Source organism: Melopsittacus undulatus, chromosome 6, assembly GCF_012275295.1.
Source record: "Melopsittacus undulatus isolate bMelUnd1 chromosome 6, bMelUnd1.mat.Z, whole genome shotgun sequence".
In the NCBI taxonomy this organism is placed as follows: domain Eukaryota; kingdom Metazoa; phylum Chordata; class Aves; order Psittaciformes; family Psittaculidae; genus Melopsittacus; species Melopsittacus undulatus.
Genome location: NC_047532.1, coordinates 9,593,400 through 9,615,401, shown reverse-complemented (window position 1 = coordinate 9,615,401; position 22,002 = coordinate 9,593,400). Strand labels below are relative to the sequence as shown.

At 42.5% G+C, this 22,002-nt stretch overlaps 1 protein-coding gene across 1 annotated transcript in view; it reads left to right on the top strand.

The window, feature by feature from the left end:
* Positions 1-3,053: 3,053 nt before the first annotated feature.
* LRRC7 (leucine rich repeat containing 7) overlaps positions 3,054-22,002 on the top strand; it is a 93,755-nt gene continuing 74,806 nt past the window's right edge. Inside the window, exons 1-5 of the mRNA XM_031050810.2 lie at positions 3,054-3,263; positions 9,043-9,160; positions 10,074-10,152; positions 10,863-10,952; positions 13,277-13,333. Coding sequence (XP_030906670.2) covers positions 3,075-3,263; positions 9,043-9,160; positions 10,074-10,152; positions 10,863-10,952; positions 13,277-13,333 — 533 coding nt within the window. The 5' untranslated portion in view covers positions 3,054-3,074. The remainder of the gene's footprint in view (positions 3,264-9,042; positions 9,161-10,073; positions 10,153-10,862; positions 10,953-13,276; positions 13,334-22,002) is intronic.

Sequence of the window (22,002 nt, the reverse complement as noted above, 5' to 3'; positions counted from 1 at the left end):
TGTCAAGGTTTGAGATAGGCAGTTGCAGACGCTGGGTCCTGTGCTTGATGCAGGAGCTGTACAGATGGCAGGTAGCTTCATTTGGCTTGTGCAGAGCGTGTTCTGTGACCAGAGCTTTGACAGTTCTCATCTGCTTCCATCTTGTCCACGCCAGGGAGCTATTTGGGGGGGCTCCTGGAGGTGAGGATGCAGAACAGGTTGGTGTCAGTGATGGTGCTGCACCTCCTCCTGCCGCTGCTTGGATTCTGGAAGTACTGGTGAGGTGGAGGAGCTGTGCAGGGTTTGTGCTGCCTCCCCCAGGGCATTTCCCGAAGGAATAGTGCCCTGGAACACACTGAGGTGCTCCCTCTGGAAAGGATCACCAACCAGGGAGCCTGGGCTGGGCAGCCCATCCAGGGAACACAGGGAACACCATATCCACAGGGTCTCTTCAGCAGCCCTGTGATGGTGACACCTTTCCTCTTGTCACTGCTTTGCTCCTGCCCCTGCTGCTTCCCCTGGAGGTTTGCTGAAGCCAGCAGTGGCTGCGGCTGCAGATGGTCCTCAAGCCAGGTAGAACATGGTGCAAGGTGGATAACTGCAAGTGGCGATGGCCAAAGCCACTTTCAACATCCAAACACAAACTGAGAGCAGGGGGGCTGACTGCATGGGCTGTGTTGTGGTGGTGGGAGCAGGCACAGTGTGAAACAGGTGGAGACAGCAGATAGCACAGGAGCCATCAAAACCCCTGTGGTGAGAGGAAACCAGGAGCACCTTTGGTGGGATGGGCCATTCCCTGCTGGACTTGCTTTGGAGCAGAGCTTTAGGGCTTTGCCTTTTATGGAAAGTGACAAAGGCAACATATTTGGAAGTTGAGAAGATGATAAAAGTCATTTCCTCCCAAATGTGTTTGAAATGGAGCAACAGATGGGAGCTGAAGAGGCAGTAGCCTTGTTCCCAGCAGAAAATTAGGGGTAATGTTAAAATAAACATTCCTGTAGCATAGGGAGTTTTGGATGCTGATCGAGGAGCCACATCCAGTTACAGCGCTGGGTATGAAACCTGACTGGGGATCAAGTGTTCCTGGGGTGGGGAACTGGAAGAACACTTAAAATCAAAGCTCATGGTGGATTTGAGTGGTGTATGGCATCCTTACATGTTACCTGTGTCGCTGCTGTGTTCTGCAGGGTCTATACCACTGAACTGAAAGAAAGCTTTTAGGTTTTGTAATTCAGTGCTGGTAAAGGAATTGCTGCTTTTTCCATACCTCTGAGTGTTCTGGTTTTGCATATTTAGCAGTTTATGTACATGCATTATGCAGGTGTTCTCAGTGCATCAGCTGACTGTGGTTAAGATACAACTTTCACGTTACACCCCCAACCTGCTCGGGATGAATCACAGAATTCCTCCATCATTTTCTCTGCTTTAAACTTTGCCCTTAAGCCAACAGAAAGCAGCAGAAAACGTCTCCTTGGCACTGCTGGGTGAAAACCAGCCGCACTCAGGTTCATTGTTGCTCCTTTCAACATCCCAACATGTGTCTGCTTGAGAGCATGAACAGCCCCTATTTGTGTCACCATGTTTGTGTGCTCATCCCACTGGGGTTATTGGAGGTAGGTGCTAAGAAAACTGAAACATGGAAATGAAACATTTGAGTGTTTTATTTACCTCCAAAATATCCGTGGATTGCATGATAAAAAAGTCAGATGTCCATAAATAGAGCATTTTCTGACCAATTACTTAATTTTTGAATTAATAATTGCTTAAACACTATGAACTTTATCTGTTGGCATCCAGATGAGCTTAATTTGCTTAGCTTGGGCTAATTTTATGCATTCTCTTTATAATGTAACTCAAAACCTTGTTAGTGGTTTATAAAATGGGAGCTGAAGGTTTAGCCCTTCATGGCTTCGTGGTAATGTGCTTCAGAAGAGCCTGTTTTATCTGTAATCATGTTAAAATAGCTTCTGAAAAAGTCAATGTCTACTCCTGACTAAGAGGCTGTTTGATGGGCATAAAACCTGGGTTTTGAGTGTGGTTTTGGTCTCAAGGTGGTTTTATTCCAGTGGAAAATAGTGAGGTAAACTTGTGTAAAGTGTTACTTGTGTGAGTTAAAGGTGCTGGTGCAAACTGTGCACAAGGAAGGTCTACAGATCTTGACACCTGGATTACAGGTTGTAGGGAACAGCCTGTTCTGATGCTTCCCAGGTGCTCCTTTTACTGCAGAAAGACTAGTGGCATTTTTGCTTGTCTCTTATCTGAGTGACCAGCAGACTGTGGTGATACGAGAAGCAGGAATGACAGAGGAACTGTCTGGTTTGGGTTACTTTTGTTCTAGCTTTGTGGGCAGTTCAGGTCTCACACCCTTTTCTTTAGCTGTGTGGTTGAAAAGAGTCTCCAGAGCAGAGCTGCTCCAGCCCTCGCAGCAGCTCCATGGCCTCCTCTGGCCTCGCTCCAACAGCTCCACGTCCCTCTGGTGCTGCTGCCCCAGAGCTGGATCAGGGCTGCAGGGGGGGGTCTCCCCAGAGCACAGCAGAGGGGCAGGATCCCCTCCCTGAGCTGCTGCTCACGCTCTGGGGGTGCAGCCCAGCACACGGGGGAGTTCTGGGCTCAAGTGCTCACTGAAGCCGGGACATGGGGAGCTTCTGCTCACCCAACACCCCCAAGTCCTTCTCCTCTGGGCTGCTCCATCCAGTCTCCTCCAGCCTTTAGTTGTGCTGGGATTGCCCCGACCCAGGTGCAGAACCTTGCTCATATGTGTTGGATGTATGTCCGTATGTGTCAGATTTACACACCTAATTTTCATCATTAAAGGAAGCAACAGTTGTGGATGGGCTTGCCATATTCTCTGCTGTCCCAGCATACAGGGACAGGTGATGTCTTGAGTTTATTTTTTTGTGATTACTCTGACAAATCTTCCTTTTTCGCATGTTGTAGAAAGGTAGAATAAGAAATGCAGGCTACAGGAATTATCCCTCAGGAAAAGCTGTATTTAATGGACTGCAGTCTTGATAGTGATTCTAAAGAAATAGTCCCCAGAATGTGGATAGTTTCAGAAAGTGTTTTTCCCTTTTCCCTCAGTATGCTGCTTGGAGATGACAACCAAAAGGAAGATCATCGGCCGCCTCGTGCCCTGCCGATGTTTCCGTGGAGAAGAAGAAATCGTCTCCGTGTTGGATTACTCTCACTGTGGCCTACAGCAGGTGCCAAAGGAGGTGTTCAGCTTTGAACGGACACTAGAGGAGCTTTACCTAGATGCCAATCAAATTGAAGAGCTACCTAAGGTAATGGGTGCTGTGCCTGCAGTGCAGATGGCAAAGTTGTGTGCTTCAATGTGTGTGCAGCATGTGCTTCAGCTCGGAGATGGGGCTTGCCCTTGACCGGGAGATCTGCTTGCTTTGGAAGTCCTGGTTAGCAACTCGAGATTCAGTTCTGGTTTTAGAAGGCTTTTTCTGCCCTCTGAAGAGCCCAACAGCCGAGGCAGTGAACTCAGAGATAGTGCTGCATGGGGAGGAGTGGGGCCACCTCCTCCTCCTCACTTCTGGGCACTAAAACAGGGAGCAGCCAGTGAAGTCTTAACGTGGGGAATTAACAGTTGTTCAGGAGAAGGACTTTCTGCAGTGCAAGTAATTAGTGTGGCATTGCAGACCTCGACCAGGGTGAGCTGATCTCACATTTGGATCCTCTGTAGCGCTGCATTTGAAAGCAATTTCCTCATCAGGATAAGTGCTTTATCTTTGTGGGAGGAATGCCAGTGACTGGTGTTGTTATAACTGCAAAGGAGGTTCCGCAATGAGATTACTGAAGTAATCCTTCCTGTGCAAAACTTCTTATATGGAATCTTGAAATCTGCTCTTCTGCTGATTAATGTTTACTATGAGGAATTAAAAGTTACTGTAACTTCAGTGTTGTGGAAACAAAAGAGGGCAAGGTAGGGGAAAATCAATTATGAGTAGGTGCAAGCTACATAATGAAGCATGAAGTAATGTAATCCATTCCTTAATTGAATTTTTCTCAGCAGTACTGAAAGGTGCTTACAAGTCTTTAATTAAACATTGTTCCACTGTAATCCATTCTTCAGCATCTCTCACTGTATTCCTTATATAGGCTGCAGAGAGGCTTTATCTGAATTCTGTTTACAAATGTAGAAAACATCTTTTTTCTGTTGCATGGAGTTTTTTACTCAGATATGATGGTTCATTTAAGATTACTCAGTCCATCAAGAAATTCTTTACAGATGGTAAGACAGGGTAGCTGCAATCTTCTAAGGGTCACAGACAAAAGACATGGAGAGCCGCTTCATCTCTCCTGCTCCTAGAAAGGACAATAGAGAACCAGCTATTTTCTCTGTCCCCATAAGTATGAAGTGGGAGTAAAATAATCTCCACCACAATGAGGACTATTTCTCTTAATAATCATCTATTGTTAACTGTGTGTATTTTAATTGTGCTACTGAAGAATTGGACTGAAGAATATATAAAGTGTTGAATTTAGCCAGGGCTTTGGGGTGTATTTGTTATGAGTCTCTTGAAAGTACACATACTGCAGCATTCAGACTAAATGGCTGTGCATAAAGGAAGACAAATACATCAGGGCACAGAACAAGAGCAATATGCTGTAACTCTGTACGGCAAAGCTAAGGGCCCAAAGGGAAGGGGTTCAAAACTGTGACATTGGGGTGTGGGTGATAGGTGTCAGTGTCACAGCAGAAAGGAAACCTTCATGTTGCATCGTGGGATCATCTCCTTTGTACTGGTGGTTTGTGCAACACAACAGCACATGAGTACATACCTTGAGGAGATCTAAACATATAGGACTCTATTTTGGCACCTATCTTTTCCCATTTTTCTTTGCTATAAGTAATATTTTGAAGCAAATACTATGGATTGAAGAAGTCCTCTGGAGTAAATGCATCATCTGACACAGTCTTGGCCTTGCCTAAGGGCTGATTAATGACCATGTTAATTTGCTTTCTTATCACCATTCATAATATTTTGTCTTAAGCTGCTGTTAATCCTGACCATGAATTAAACAGTTCAAGTAATTTCTTTATCAAATTTTCCGCTTCAAATCTTTTTGCTGCATGTCTCTGAACTCTTTTCCACTGTTGAGTTGGTGTGCTAGGAGAGAAAATTCCAGGTTTTCCTTAAAAGGGCCCAATATGATTGAACATTAACATGTGGCGATCTACCACAGGCTGAACTTTCTCTAAATGTGAATTCAAATCACTTCATCCAGAAGAGATCTGTTTGGTCAATTTACCTGTTATTTACCAAAACTCTGGAGCCTCTGAAGTTACATAATTCCTTTGAAACCCCATCATCAAAATGCTTGATCATGTTTAAAAATTGAATGAAAACAGCACAGGTTAAAACCTTCATTAAGTCCTGATCTACCTGAGTTACTTCCACTGCTGCATCATGCTCTAGAAAACAATGCATTGTTTTGCATTAACCTGATTAAAGTCATTCTGCTTGGGCTTTCTTTAATCTTTTACCTTAATTTTTATGTATCGTAACAATGTTGGGTTTTTTTTTCATTCTGTCTTCATTAGAAAAGGATTTCTAGTTCCCCATTTCTAATATCTTTATTTTCTTTTAAGGATTTATAGGATTGTTAGATTGTTACTTCTTTATTTTCCCCTAAATCTAGCCAAGTCTGTTACTTTGTGTGCCTTTGGGTTCATTATCATGAGCTGCTGCTGCAGATATGCCCCTATTTGTATGAGCCACATGAATCAATGACTAATAAAAGTGAATATTGGTTTTGATGAAGGTGGACTCACTGGCGACCAATATCCAGAAAAACATGAATGAGATGGAAATTTTCCCCAGCAGTTTTCCCTTATAAAGACTTGGATTACTTTGTAAGGGACAAGATTAGTTTACTTGGTAATGCCTAAGGAAAAAATTGTCTGTCTCCAACAGCAAACTCTAGAAATAGCCACCACTGTCTTTTGCCAATTCATGTGTTGGTAAAATAATATGCTCCTGCAGTTAGAGGCTACATCTTAATGCTTAAATGTCTCTCTGAGAACAAAATACAACCAACACAAAAAAGGTAGTGAGGTAAATGCTAATGTATGGCTCATGTAGGTGGGTAGGTATTATAAATTCAAAGGTTTCTCTTTTGCATTGCATTTGCTATGTAAGTTATAGTTTCCATTAAAGGCATTGAATTCTTCTTCTAAATCTGTCACTGAGAAATCATATTTGTGTTCTGCAAAGCTAGGAAGTGTTATTTCTTTGTATTCCTGACGTCAGATTCCCCCAGAACATGAGCTGATCCATTTCTAAGCCATGCCTATGGGAAGTAAGGAGCACAGATTTCATACTGTTCTCCAGTGGCCCTCTGCTGCTGGTCAGTCAGGAAGCTGAGATGCTCGGAATGACAGCTCGTCCTTAGAACTCACAGCTCTATTGGCACCACTTGGTTTCCACCCCAAAAGAAAGAAAGAACAGCAGAACAGGGATGTACAGTGCAAGGATTACATTAAAGGCATGATGGCAAAGCCAGAAAGCACTAGAAATTGAGAAGGGCACCTTTTGAAAACACAGTGGGTAAAAAAAAGTGTCCAATTTTGGGGCTGCATGCCTGTATTCGCACTTTTATTGATCCTGATACAACAGTACATCACAGAGTTACTCCAGGGGGATTATTTTTTATTATGCTTCATTCAGCAGCTCCAAAGCCTTGTGTCTGTTCAGGTATTGTCAGAACAGATCCAGCCCTTTCTTGGCTTTTAAAATATGAATTCTCCAGGGGAATGGCTGGGGACATGCACTGGGAATTAAATTTTCCATGTACAATAGCATGGTATGGTTTCTTTATGTAGCAATATTGTGAAGGTTCCCCATGCTGAGTGTTACTCTGCTCTACAGCTTCTCCTGCAGTAATGTGGCTGGAAACTTCAGGAGCCAACCCAAGAGCCTATTAATTACATTCCTTTCCAGTCGTGTCCAAAATGATGCGTTTCCCTTTGTGTGTAGTGGCAGTTGATAGCCACTGTGGTGTGGGGCTTCTCATTCTGAGCACTGTTAATTCATATGGTTCCCTCTCAGTTTTCTGAGGATGGATTAAATGGAAGGAAGAGCAGGATTTCCTAGAGGATTACCATAGACAGTTTTGACATAAAAATGCACTTTCAAAATTATCTAAAATTTGCTTAAAGTGAAGGGTCAGGTTGGCATTTGCATGACATTTGTGTATTAATTTTCTCCTCTCCAGATACTTGGCTGGGTTTTTCATCTAGACAATGAAATCTTGATGCCTTCTCAAATAGCCTGGAGCTGAGTATATAGACTTCCTTCTGATAGAGAAGTCTGAAAGAAAGGCTCAATCTGGTGTAACCACAGCACTAACATTTGAAGAACCCTTGTGAGATACATGCAAAGAGCATTTCATAGACTCATAGAATCCCAGGCTGGAAGGATCATCTGGTCCAACCTTTCTAGCAAAGCATGACCTAAACTAGATGTCCCAGCACCTGAGTCTTACCAGTGTCCAAGGTTAGGGAATCCACCACATGGAGATTATTCCTATGGCTGCCTGTTCTCATTAGGAAAAAATTTCCTCTTGTGTCCAGTCAGAATCTCTCCAGGAGTAACCCGTGCCCATCACTCCTTGTCTTTTCCATGGGACTCTTTGTCAAAAGGGAGTCCCCATCTTCTTGTAGCTACTCTTTAGACACTGGAGCTGCTCTAAGGTCTCCCCTTAAGGAGCCTTCTTTTCTCCTGGCTGAACCATTCCAGCTCTCTCAGCCTGTCCTTAAATGGCTTCCCAGTCCTTGGATCATCAAAGCTGTTCTTGCCTGGAATGCACTGAATTTTCTGGTGCCACTTGTGAACCCTTTTTTGCAGAAAGTCCTACAAGGTTTGGTAACTTTTAACTCTTGAAAAGCAGAATTGTTTTGGAGCCCAAAGCCACAAAGTGGGAGATGTTGAGCAGGTCTTTGCTGCAACCTGGTGTGGTGGCAGTCCATTTTCCACAGGACTGTTGCTGGGGAATGTGAAGCCAAGCAATTATATCATAGAATCCCAGCCTGGTTTGTGTTGGAAGGGACCTTAAGGCTCATCCAGCTCCAACCCCTGCCACGGGCAGGGACCCCTTCCACTGGAGCAGCTGCTCCAAGCCCCTGTATCCAACCTGGCCTTGAACACTACCAGGGATGGGGCAGCCACAGCTTCTCTGGGTGTTCTCTTGTACCTGCCAGCACTGGGCTTGAAGAACCTACTGGCTACTTGATCTAAAAGATACATCTGTTTGTTCTTCATTTGCGGCACCTCTGACCTGGCGATGAAACGTGCCTAAATGTGAAATCCTTCTTCATGGCTGCTTCTTCCTAACATGGTGGTTTCATTCCTTTTCCCATGTGGAAGGTGCTGTATGAGAAGGGTGTTTCATGAAGAAAGCAGCCATGGGAAATCCGTGCTTTCAGCGTCATTTATTGATTACTTTAAGTTGAAGGAAAAGTTTGGTTTTGCAGTGGGAATTCTGACGTATTGTCAGGTTTGAATCTGAGTTTGAATGAAAGTTGGAATTAAGTCCTGAGCTTTGGGGAGATTTGAAGGACACCTTGGGAATGTTAAAGTTTGAAGGACACCTTGGGAATGTGAAAGTGTTTTATTTCTTAAAGATAGTGAATTTCTTCTGCATGCAGTCAAAATATTTCAAAATCTATCATGAAATTGAATTATAGAATCAAATATTTTAGTTTACCCCAGGCCAGAACAGTGTTTGATTCAATTTGTCACATAGAAAATATGTACCTGCAAATATTGATTGCAGTGAGTGTGAGTTTTTGACAGAAAGCTCTTCCTGATCATTCCTGCTGTCAATCAACTGCTTTGCTGCTTATTCCTTCCAACTGTGTTTGTGCTGTTTCTGATACTGAGCAGCCTGCAAGAATGTCTTCTCAAATAATGGCTTTTCACACTACTTTCTGACTATTGAATTCTTATGTAGCAAATATAGGCTTGTGATATTCGTTGTTTCTGTGTATAAATATTGATCCCAAACTGCTCCTTTTCCTGAATCACTGTAAAGTCTCTTCTTGTGTTGCAGCAACTGTTCAACTGTCAAGCTCTCCGCAAGCTGAGCATCCCAGACAACGACCTTTCCAGCCTGCCAACCACTATTGCCAGCTTGGTGAATCTCAGAGAACTTGATATCAGTAAAAATGGTAAGAGACTGAAAGTATTTGAAGGAATTGTAATGACTGTGAGGTTTTAGTTCCTAATGGCTCATAAACTTGTGTTCTAACTTGCTCCTATTGCAGATTATGTATCATTCCCCTGTCTGGCACTTTTGAGAAGTCTGGCTGATATCTACCTCATCTGCTTTTCTCTAAATAGAAAGAGTAGAGTTTACTTTATACTGTGATGGTTTGTGACTGATGAACATTGCAAACAGGAAGGCTCCTCAAGGATCCCCAAGGACCATTCCAAAGAGGAGTGGGAGACCATTTTTCAGCTCACTTATGGCCCATTCCACTCTCCAAAGTGGCCTAGCACTTTCTGGGCTCCTGTGTGATGTACTTAAGCCTATGAGGCTGCAGGTGAATGACTGCCAGGATATATATAGGCAGTGATTAGTTTGCTGAGTGTGTTCCCAAATTAGGCATTTACATTCTATCCTGTTATATTGATGAACCTAAAAGCCTTTGCCTGGCTGAACTTCAGTGTCTTTGTTTTGAAATTGAGGCTTAGGCACTCAAATTGTGAAAGATTCCCTCTTGGTCTGGGCCTGGAGGCTCTCAGGAATATATTCATATTCTCCAGCAAAGAGGAGGCAAAGAAGAAAAACAATTTGGAAAGAAATGAAAGGCACAAGTTTCAGTACAGATGACATCACTGTTTAATTCTAGAAGGTTATATAAATCAAGCATTAGCATAATAGTTTTGTACAAGGCATAATATCTGTTCTGGTGTATTTAGTCAGTGCTTAAGTATCATCTTTTACACTATAATACTAAACCATATGTGTTCTTCCTGTTATAGCCTAAGTTGATCTGAAAATGCCAAATGATTTATGAACAAAACAAGTTAAACAGGTTTTTTATGTGTGAATGACAACCCTTTCAACGTTTTTTTCAGGAATTCAAGATTTTCCAGAGAATATTAAATGTTGTAAATGTTTAACAATTATTGAAGCCAGTGTCAATCCGGTCTCCAAGTGAGTATCAATACTTTGTGTTTGTATCCCACAACTGCAGAAATTTCTTGCAAACTGACCTTCAGTGTAAAGGCATCATATCAAGTTCATTTGCAGGATTAAACTAAGTTATTTAATTGTTTTAGTACATCAGGGTTGATGCATCTATGAAAAGATCTGTTTGCCATGGAACAAACGTGGTGTCTTTCCACAGAGTAAAGAAAGCGTTGGCAAAGCAGTCCATGGGATGCAGCCTTTTGAGCGCAGGGGCTGGTGCTTTATGTGTTTGTGAAGTAGGGCAGGCTGCATCCCACATCCCTTCATCTCCTGGTTGAGACCTTAGCAACCCTTATTCCTGCAAAAAGCTTGCCATAATAATAACCAAACCTCTGTGCTGCAATCCCATGATTTATAAATGAGTGAGGGAGATAAAAAGATGATATTTTACTATTTCAGTTTTAAAAAAAAGAAAGAAAGCACCTTTGACTTAAACCCCTCAGCTGGGAAGGGAGGAAAGGCTGATGGAACTTGATTGTGCAAGGTATTTGCATTCCATGTGGTTATAGCAGCGTGGAAGAGATGAAAGTGGGCAAAAATGTTGTCTATAATGAGTTCTGCTTGAGAATTTAGGTAGAAAAAGAAGGTGCGAGAGAGTCATCTTTCTAAATATACATTGTTGTCATTTCCATAGCAACTTTGGTGGGAGCATTAAGCTTTTAACTGTTTTTTAGGCTGCCAGATGGCTTCACACAACTTCTAAATTTGACCCAGCTCTATCTAAACGATGCCTTTTTGGAGTTTCTTCCAGCTAACTTTGGAAGGTAAGAATTAGTCATCAGAGTGTGTTGCTCTTTCATATGAACCCAGTTTAAGCTTTAAGGGACCATTTTAAAGCTGTATTCTTTTCAAAAACAAAAGATTTTGGCTTTTCAGCTCTATTTTGATGAATGATTGTTTTTAGAGAGGATGTGGTGTCAGCAGGAATTCTATGATGAAGCGATGCAGTTTGGTGGTTTAGGGAAAAGGTGAGAAGAGAGAGAAATTGGAGAGGAGACCTGCCCTTGATCAAATGTATTATTAAATTGTGTCAAGGGCAGAAAGAACAATATGGTTTATGCCTGTTGAAAACTGAATGGAAGGAAAATGTGGTGAGAGTCAGGAGGAAAGAAAGAAATGACTGAACGTGGTTGAGTAACCAAAGATAAAATGTGAAAGCCGGAACAGAGAGGAGATTCAAAAGACAGCAGAGCAGAAAGGCTGGAGAATGAGGGTAAAAATAAACTCAGCAGAAGCTGAGCCAGAAAGTGTTAGATAAGGACAAAGTAAGGGGAGGAAATCAAAGTTAACACAATTTGCCACAGCCAAATGGCAGTGATCATCCAGTTGGGCAGATAGCTCAGAAGACAAAGGATTAACAGAGGAAATCCATGGTAGTGTTGCAGAATACCCCCAGTATAAGTGTTTTCCATTGTCCACCCAGCACCTGTATGTGTGTGTGTTATTGTTCAACTGGGAACATCAACTCAGTCTTCCCAAATGAACACAGAGGTGGCAGAATCTGTGTTGGAAATTGCACTGGTCTGCTCAGGCACAGAGAAAGTGATGCTTTATCAGCACTCCCTTGATGGGGCTGTCACTGACCCGAGCTGAGGCTGGGCTTTAGGCTGCAATGACTGTTAGAAAATGCTGCTTGAAAGAGGAGGAGGAAGAGAAATTGTCATTGTTTGTGTTTGAGGAGTCTTTGGAAGAGCAGAGTAAATCCTCGATAGGCTGCTTCTGGGGTTTGGAGTCACGCAGTATGTTCAAATTCATAGAATCATGGAATAGTTAGGGTTGGAAAGGACCTTAAGATCATCTGGTTCCAAACAAAATAAGAAACACCCTCAATTATCAGGTGTGGGGTGTCTATATCCATTATGCTCTTCTGAAGCTGTGCTGATGCTTTGTCTAATAATCTCTGTGCTTCAGGACATGCCTCACATTTTAACCCTCTTAGCAGAAAGCACTAACTTCTTATTTTTCCTTCACAAACACATAATTTATCTACACAAAATGATCATAGTTCCTTGATTATTTTGCTTCTATTTTATCTGTTTCGTATCTTGCATTTCCAAAACCTGCTCATATTTTCAGAACTTCCCACATTAGCATACAGACATCGCTTTTCTTTGATTAGCTCTTTACCTGCATCTCCCTTCTTGCTCTTCTCCATATTTTAGTGTTTTCTTTGTATCTTCTGTTACAGTAAGACTCAGTTGGTCTGTTACAGTCTCATTTAGCCATGCGAATAAAGTCATGAACGGTGCTACCAAGCAGCATAGTTTTCTAGAGAAGCATGATATCAGGAAGCCTGAGGCTCCATGAAAGAGGAAACTGGTGTTGGGCTGGACAGAGAACTATCTAAAGCTTTGTTGGGGTTTTATAGACTTCTCTCACAGCCACATGTTTGCACTTCTGGCACTAAAGGACCTGAACTGTAGAGATAGAATGATACAAAGAGGAGGAGTCATGAACTGCTGAAACTCACTGTCCTTCCTTCCCGTTATTCTGCTTCATGAGATTTACTGCTGTGGCTTAAATAATATTGCCAGTTGGAGTTTGCACAGTGACATGGGATTGTGAAGTGTTGTCGTGTGCAGGTTCTAATTCATGCCAGCACTTGAGCACACATCTTGCTCCTGTTTGAAATACAGCAAACTCATGGGAGATCTGTTCTGTAGATTGGTCTCCCTGTGTGGAGCCATAGAATTCAGTGCTCAAAAACTGCAGACGCTGTGAGCTGAATGGGGTTTGCTTTTTATCCCTCACTACATCTGGAAATGCTTGAGAGAAATTTTTACTATGTTTGCCTTGTTGGAATAATGACTAAAAATAGTTTAGAATTACTGTGAAATCCTGATATGTCTCAAAGGCTTTCAGAAGAGATCAGGTAAAGACAGATAACATCCTTATCTGAAGCTGACCTTGCATGAAGCTATTTGGTTCTGAATGCACTTTGACCCTATTCAACCCCACAATACCCAGACATCTTACTCTCATGCATTAAGCAGCCTCTCTTTTTGTTGTAATAAGTAGTTTGAGCTCATTCTTAAGGGTACCTGAACTAATTCATTGAATGAACTAATTCTTTTCTATCATATTTCAGACTTGTCAAATTGCGAATTTTGGAGTTAAGAGAAAATCACTTGAAAACTCTACCAAAGTAAGTGGCTGAATAATCAGATACATCTCTTCCACCTGAAATTCCCAAAAGGGCAAAACATTTGTATTGTCAGCAATGCAGTGACATTGTTTCTGTGAAGAGTTATTTTTTCATGGTTTCAAGCAATTCTGCTGAAGGGTTCTAGCAAAAAGCAAACATACAGTGGAAGATGGGGACTGGTACATTTACATTAGCTGGCCGTAACTCAATATCCAAAATCTATGATGTGACATTTCAAATGGAAAACAGCAAGAGATAACCCTTGTCAGTGATTATGTGATGCATTTTCTTTATCAAGAAGGAATCCGATGTATTGAATGCACTCACTGTATTAGTAGGACAAACTCCTCAGATGATGTGTACAGAAGCTGTATGTATTGGGTGGGTTGCAGTTCTGTGTAGAGACCTGTCTATCAGAGTATGGAAGAAATGCCCATTTGGCACTGATTTTTGATGTTATTTATGAAAAAAGCAAGTTGCTGTGTTCTGTTACTATAATGTAACCAACATTTAAATGACATTTTGAAAAGAAAACAGTAAAGAAATGAAAAATGTATCTGTCCACTTCCCATGCTGAATGTGGGACGTTGCCCTGCACACAGGAAGCAATGTTATGTGCTCTGATTGGTGTTACATGGCTGTTTTCTGTATCGGGATCTTATCCAGTGAAAGCATGCACAGGGATTCGGGGGTTGTTAGGAATGAGGGGTGTATGTCCCCACTGTAAGTGAGCCCTGTGATGGCAATAGGCTGTATTTGTGAAGAGGTGTGAATACTGCAGTGCATATTATTTAGCTCATTTAAAAGGCCACTTTTTAGCAAGCATGCAGTTCTCAAAAGCTCCTACTCAGGCATTTTGCCTCTAATGGGATATAGTGACATTTTCACTACTTCCCGTGGGATATATCCACAGCTCTTCCCTTTCTTAAAGGAAAGCTATTTTTAAAAGCAATATATATCTGCTTAAAACACTTCTATTTTGTATAAACTTTTCTTTCCTCCATTCTGAGTACATTTATTCTATTGAAAAAGAGACAAAAAAGCTTCAATCTGGTATCAAAGTATTCATCTGCGTTTAGAAATTAGACCTGTTCAGGACAGCAGATTTGCAGCCTTTGAGGTCTTTTATCACCCAGAAGGTTGTATCCACACTACATATTCATGTTATCTGACTGCCTTGGGAGCATCAGTCTCTCTTAGCAGGGAGTTACAGTCTTTGCACGCAGAAGGTGCTGGTTGGAATAAATGGATGTGTGAGTGCTAGGTTTGGAGAGTTGGGATTCCACAACAGAGCATTTTTGATCAAACAGAATATCTTTATCTTTCTAGACTAAATCTCATCCCATTAAAGATGGTAACAGAGCTGTTACTGAATTCAGTGGAAGCACCATAGGGAATGTGTCATTGTTACTGATAATTTGGAGTGGGGGTTTTTCCTGTGATAGATGGTGTTTAACAGGAAAATTTTGCCAAGTTTTACAAGTGTTTGGAATATTCATACCTAAGCACAGTAGCCTCTGCTTTCAATAGCACTAAGTGTGTTAAGGTGGATGAGTGTGACTTTTCCCACGGCCTGATTCTGACAGTGAGGAGGTGCTTTGATTCATGTCACCAAGGGAAGCGTTACTTGGAGACGTGTTTGTTCTCTGCTCTTTGCTATGGCTGAAGCTTTGCTGTATGCTGCTGAGATCAACTGGAAATCAAATGGTTTGCTTATGCAGATGATACGCTTGGAAGTGCTAGATGGAAGGGACAGCTGTGTTATGGAGTAGAGGAAGAAAGTTGACAAGGTCATTTTTGCGTCAGCTGGGGCAAAAAAGGGAGATGGATGCATTTCTGGGCATCTTTTGTCCTCTGCAGGCAGAGAAAGGTGCACAGTGTAATGGAAAGAGCTAGAACATGTTACAGGGTAATAATACATCTACTTCCTTGTCAGGGTGAATTTGACCCTTTTTATTAAAAGCATCTAAAGCAGCATGTTTTTATGTACTGGAAAGGGCCTGGAAAGATGAGGGCTGAGTGGTGAGGCCATGGGCAATACAGAGCTGGGAATGGGGCAAGTACAGCTAAAGCAGCACTGGAATGGCATTCAGCCTTTACAGGGAAACAGGGAAATGTTGAATACCAGCCTGGTTTATTTTCTTAGTCAATAAGAGACAGAAAATCATGACAAGAAAGGTGTGCATACAACTCCAGAATTGTTCAGGCTGGAAAGAGACTTTAAGCTTAAGTCCAACCATTCCCCAGCACTGCCAAGTCCACCATTAAACCATATCCCTAAGTCCCACATCTACACGTCTTTTAAGACTCTCCAGGGATGATAACTCCAGCCCTGCCCTGGGCAACCTGTTCCAATGCCTGAGCACCCCTTTGGGTATAAAGATCGCAAATTATCCAGTCTAAACCTCCCTTGGTGCCTTAAATTTGAGGCCATTTCCTCTCATCTTATTGCTTGTTACTTGAGAAGAGACCAACCCCCATGAACCATCTGCAGTTAGGAAAGTAAGTGCAGTAATGTAAGTCAGAATATACTGTGCAATCTAGTTACAAAACAGTGGTGCAGGTTCAGCTGTGTGTTTAAAGGCTTTCTTCCTTATCCAATAATTTATTAGATGTATCATGAATGAGAAAACCTGATTATGTTGGTAGCTTGTTTAGCAGTTCTAATGCAAGAAAAGACATGGAAAGGAAGGGAAATAAATAACAATATTATACTTTGGCTTTTAAATGGATGTGAAATGTATTGTGAGACTGTTCCAAGTAACTCCTGCTCTGTAGTATTGCTTAAAAGATGTTGAACAAAAAGTTACTGGAAAGCAAATGATATTTTCTCCTCTGTTCTGTGCTGTCAAGTTTATGTATAAAGAATTTTTTAAGGAAACATTTAGCAGTTTGGCATAAACAGGAATTAGATGTGCTTTGTGTTCACCACAGCTCTAATTTTGCTGTATTTCATACTCAATCATCAGTCGAGACTGTTGTCAAATGTATCCATAGTAACTGAATGCAAAATGTTCTCAAGTTATTATAAAGATATCAGAGGAAGTGAATGCAGGCTATGCTTGGCTGAAGGGTAGCTCTCTAACCAGAGCAGACATCTCCAGAGTGTTCCTCTTCAATGCATCATGCTTTAAAAAGGAGAGCTTCCCATCGGTGTATTTGTTGTCCTAAGTTTAAGGCCTCCAAACCATGTCCAAACCTGTCACTGTGTTCCCAGCACTTCCCTGACAGACAAGTAGTGAGGCATCGTTCATAAACCATGGTGCACCTCACTCTGATTCCCTCTGACAAGCAGACCACACTTTTAAACTGGTGCTGCCAGGCTGGACATGCACATCCCTCTTCAGATGGAAACCTTGCAGGATGATCCTGGTTTCTGTCAGCAGTCCCTTCTCCTCAGAAGATACTCCTAGGCTTGCAGGTATTGTTCACATACTCAAAGTACTTGTATGTTGAGCCTGTAGATTTTCACAATCCTCTTTTGCAAACTCAGTAGTTTATTGTCTCTCTTCTGTGGTTTCATTAAAGGTCATTATTGATAGAGTATTCAGGATCCTCTGAAGACTTAGAAATATTTGGAAATCTCTGGCCAATAAAGAAAACAACTTCTAATATTTTATTAAAATTTGAATTCATTCCACAAAAATAGAAAAATACAGGGGTTTTGTCTTGAATTTGTGTGAAATGGTTTAGAGTATTTATGAGATTCTGACTGAGTTTCATATGTTTGTTCAGTGTTACCTCCTCAATCACAGGGCTGTCTTTTGGCTTGCAGAACTACCTAAGACAACTTTTATTGTTCTATTTGGATAAAATTCACTTGATCTTCACTCACTGTAGCAACCTGTAATATTACTGTGTCGGAGCCCAGGGTAGTGTTTTATGGGCTCCAGTAGCTCTGTAGCATCTCTGATCCTACCCTCCTGAAATACATGTTTGAGGACAGTTGCTGGTGATGGTTTTGGTCATTCTTCACCCAAGCTGAAGCCATTTGACTCAGTGGATGGATTCCTGTTAGTTTCAATGGGGTTTGAGTGAGGTGGTTTGTGTTCAGTGTTTAATTATTCTGTGTTTGAGGCATTTCTCGAGTGGAGAAGTGGAATTCCTGTTTTCTATCCTGCTAAGTAAGGATTGAACCTGGTTGGGAAGACATGAGAAAAGAGGAGAATGTTGCTAAGGGAGAAACCATGTAGAGGACTGTGGTAGGAGACTGACAAGTCCCACAGGTCCTATCAAGGGCCCATCTTGCCCTCAGTTAGGTTTGTGGCAGTGATCAACACTTACCTGGCAGGACCTGAGTCACTTGTTGTCTGTAAACCTATTTCCATCAGCATTCCTTTCTCTGTTCTTTATAACCAAACTAACCAGCATGTGCCCCAGCCCAGAGCCTGACTGTTGACGGTTCCTCCTCCTCCATCCTCCATACATTCATTTAAAATTGTTTTTTTCCCAATCTTTGGTCATTTATTTATCCCTATGAAGACCCTCTCTGATCTCCTGCTTAGATTAAGAACTTTGAGTGAAGGAACTTTGCACATATCTCTTGGAAATCGTAGAATCCCAGCCTGGTTTATGTTGGAAGGGACCTTAAAGCTCACTCAGTTCCAACCCCTGGCATGGGCAGAGACACCTTCCACTAGAGCAGCTTGCTCCAAGCCATGCTGGTCAGTGGCCTCAGCTTGTGCTGAGCATGCATAGGAGGGTGAGCACCAAGGAGCACACTGTGACTTCACCAGGAAGGAAACAGCTGTAACACACTTCAGTGTGCACATGTACGGACAGCCCAGGGCAATGTGCACTGAAAACAGATTGTCCTGAGCATAAAATCAGGAGGACAGAGGCACCCAGTGAGCACCTCTGCCTTTCCTTGCTCTTCCTCAACAGTCTGAGCCCTGCTTGTTTGTCAGTTTTATCCATGTGGGTTGTTTAGCATTAGCTTGTGTGGGTGGTGTCCATGAACACCAGTGCATCTGTCAGCATCTCTGGGTTCAGCACAACCTGTGATTACAGTTGCACTTTTCATCTGCTGTGTCTGGTGAAACAGAAAACACCCCACTGAAAGGTTTTTCTCAAGTTTACAACAAAAAAATACATTCAGTTGCACATTTCAGTTCTGTATTGGAGCACATAGAATCATAGCATCACATGGCTTGGGTTGGAAGGGACCTTTGAGCTCATCCAGTTCCAACCCCTGCCACGGGCAGGGACACCTTCCACTGAAGCAGCTTGCTCCAAGCCCCTGTGTCCAACCTGGCCTTGAACACTGCCAGGGATGGGGCAGCCACAGCTTCTCTGGGAATTCTCCTCTTAGACCTGCAGTTATATGGAGCTACTGAGAGCACAGCTGTGCACTAAATATATCTGGCTATTTTAAAATCATGCTGGTGAATCAGGAGTGACTGAGGTTTATGACAGATGTTATGAGTGTGTGTGCCTCTGGCTTGGTGAATCAGGGGTTCACGTTATTGCCCCAGTGTTCCCACCTCAGTCCAGATAAAGAACTTCTATGCCTGTGTTATGCTCTTCTTTGTTTCCTGCTCTCTTAACTGCAGCTTGAGCTTGCAGGGCTTTGCCTCACCTCTGACCCAAACTGGAGTGTTGTTTTCCTGTAGAATGGCACAATGAGGAGATTTTTACCTCGTGGTGAAATAGTTATTAGGCTGGGATTGTCTGTGTTGATGCTTTTGAAGCCATCTCCCAAATACCATCAGTGATTTTGGAGCTGTGAACTACACTTCATTGTAAGGTCACCCTTTAGGAATGGCTGTGAATATTGGACACTCCTGTAGGAACCACAAAATGCTCTGATGGTGCCTTTCTGTGCACTCTGATGCAGAGAATACTCAGTTTCCTCTGAGGAGCCAGGCAGATGACACAGCACTCTGTATGCCTATGTTTTGTAAGTGGATTGTACAGAATGTGTGAGGGCTCAGGCACGGAGCACTTTGGTTGGTGTTAACTGGTGTAGAAATGGGCTTTTTGCAGCCATTAGTTGTTTTGAGCTAGTTGGATGAGAGTTCCCAGTGGATGCAGATACCAAAGTCATGTTTGTGCTGCCCACACTGTAAGGAAACAACTTTTCCATTACGGTGAGTCAACCCAAGTCACGCAGCAGCAGCAGTGCTGGCAGTCAGCCTCTGGGCTTGATTGCTCCAGTCCTGCCGGCGGTTATAGGCCTGGTGCCCTTTTGCTGGCTCTTTAGTTGTAATAGATGTACTGGTAGGCAGTGGATCTTCGAACGGCAGTCTAATATGCTCCCAAAATAAATGAAACCCAAAACTTTGTGTTCAACTTGGAAATAAATCCACAATATTGAAAATAATGTATTTCTATTGCCCTTCTACCAAAGGTCACCTGGTTAAATCCTAGCATTGCTTTCGCAATTTTTTTCCCTTGTAAGTGCTAAGACAGTTGTATTACGCAGAGTTCACATCAGTACAGGCTACATTTTCATCTATATTCATCTCCATCTTCACTGTTTTCCAGGAGTTTGAATATAACTTTGTTCCTGTATTAGTAATGAAGTATGCATCAAAGACCTGTGCCCTTGTGTTGGTGTTCAAAGGAGGATATTCAGGCTGAGGAAAGAACCCTCGCAGGAGAGAAGAGGGAATCAGTAAAGCCAAAAATATCTTATAGCATAATTACACCGGCAGATTTAGGAAGCAGAGCTATGTACAGGCTAAATATAACTGCATATTTTGTGTATGTCTGCTTATATACACAGACAGATACAGATATACAATATACATGTGTGTGTATATACACGCTTTCATGGGCTTACATATAGAATCCCAGACTGGTTTAGGCTGGAAGCGACCTTAAAGCCCATCCAGCTCCAACCCCTGCCATGGGCAGGGACCCCTTCCACTGGAGCAGCTTGCTCCAAGCCCCTGTGTCCAACCTGGCCTTGAACACTGCCAGGGATGGGGCAGCCACAGCTTCTCTGGGCACCCTGTGCCAGCGCCTCAGCACCCTCACAGGGAACAGCTTCTGCCTAAGAGCTCAGCTCAGTCTCCCCTGTTCTGGCAGGTTCAAGCCATTCCCCTTGGCCTGTCCCTACAGGCCCTTGCCCAAAGCCCCTCTCCAGGTTTCTTTTCTTGGTGTGCTAACACAAGCCTGGTTGTGGTGTTCCCACATTGTGTTAGGACAGCACAGTGCTTGTGTCAGGATTGCTCAGTTTTCACCATAACTGAAGTAAATCAACCATTCTTCAAACAAATCTAGTAATTTACAATTGATTTGTGAAAAGAATGTTCAGATGCAACAACAAAAGCTTTTAAGTTTCTAACACTTGTATTTAAGCCTGGTCTGGTTACTTCTTCTATGGAAGCTCATTAATTTACATTGAGCTTTATATTTTGTGAGATCAGGCTTTGTCATCCATTGCTCTTCATAGCAACAGAAGTCAGCTGACCTGTCACTGCCAAAGTGAATGGTTCGGGACATTAAGATCCTGTTGAATTCCTGAGACCAATCAAGACTGTTTCATATTCCAAGGAAGATTCCAGAAACCTGTGCTGTTGCTTGCACCCAGCAGCCAGGCAATCTGCCTGCATTTTCTCCAAACAACTTCAGGCTACTCTAATATCTCTGAGTAAACAGAAGGAGTTGGTGTGATCTCTGCTCTCAGAGATGCTGGGGCTGAGGAAAGCATCTCAGGGTTCAGTGAAATCGAACAACTGCAGCAAACCCCTTTGTAAATGGTGAGTCACTTGTGGCTGAGGAGCTGTGGTGCTGGTAGTTGATGAGAAGAGACTTGTATTTGTGGTACTCATCCCAATGACTCACTGTTCCCCCACTGAAGCTGTGGCTTCTCATCTTGTCTTTGCTTTTCCTGACAGTAGGTATTAGGGCTGTTGTTTTTGTGCTGTTAGGAAATGATGTACAACAGGGATGTTACCAACGGAATCGGTTCCTACCAGCTAACGTTAGGGGAAAATGTTTCTCTGGTCTTCAGCTCCTGCTCAGAATTTGCTTTGTGAGGAGTCTGAGTTGTAGATCAAGTTCTCGAGTACAGCTTCTAAAAATGGAAGAACTGTATAATTGTGAAGAGGAGAGCAATTAAAACTGGGTGATATTTAGTAGTACAGTGCACAAGGTCATGTACTGAGGGACTAATAGGAATTGATGTTATAAATTAGGAGTTCTTCAATCAGAAATCATCCTGGAAGAGAGACATGAGTGTATTAGTAGGATGTAAAATGTCTGAGTCATTGTTCTAATAGAGTCATGAGAGTGCCAAATGGTCTTTATTGAAGTATTTTCACTGGAGACAAAGAAGTTTTTGTGACATCATGTAAAAAACAAGGGAGACTTCATTTGGAAAAGCTCCAGATGGAACAAGGATGGGGAAGAGCTACAGAAGGTCCTAACCTGGTAGGAAAAATTATGAATGCAGAGTGTATTATATAAAAGGGCCCTAAAAATAATGTGTTCCTTAATCTAAGAAGACAGAAGTTGAGGGGAGATAGGTTGGTGTTTGTCTCTACACACACACAGGCAGTGTGTAGGCACCTTGGAAGAGAATGATTTCTTGTGTGTGGTCATAGCAGAGTAGCAAACACAGGTAAGCTGGCCCTGAGGGGCAGGAGGGGGAAGTTTCCAAAGTATCAGACTCCTCAGTCCCTTCTCCCTCCTCTTTTTAGGACTGAAGAACATCCCTTTCC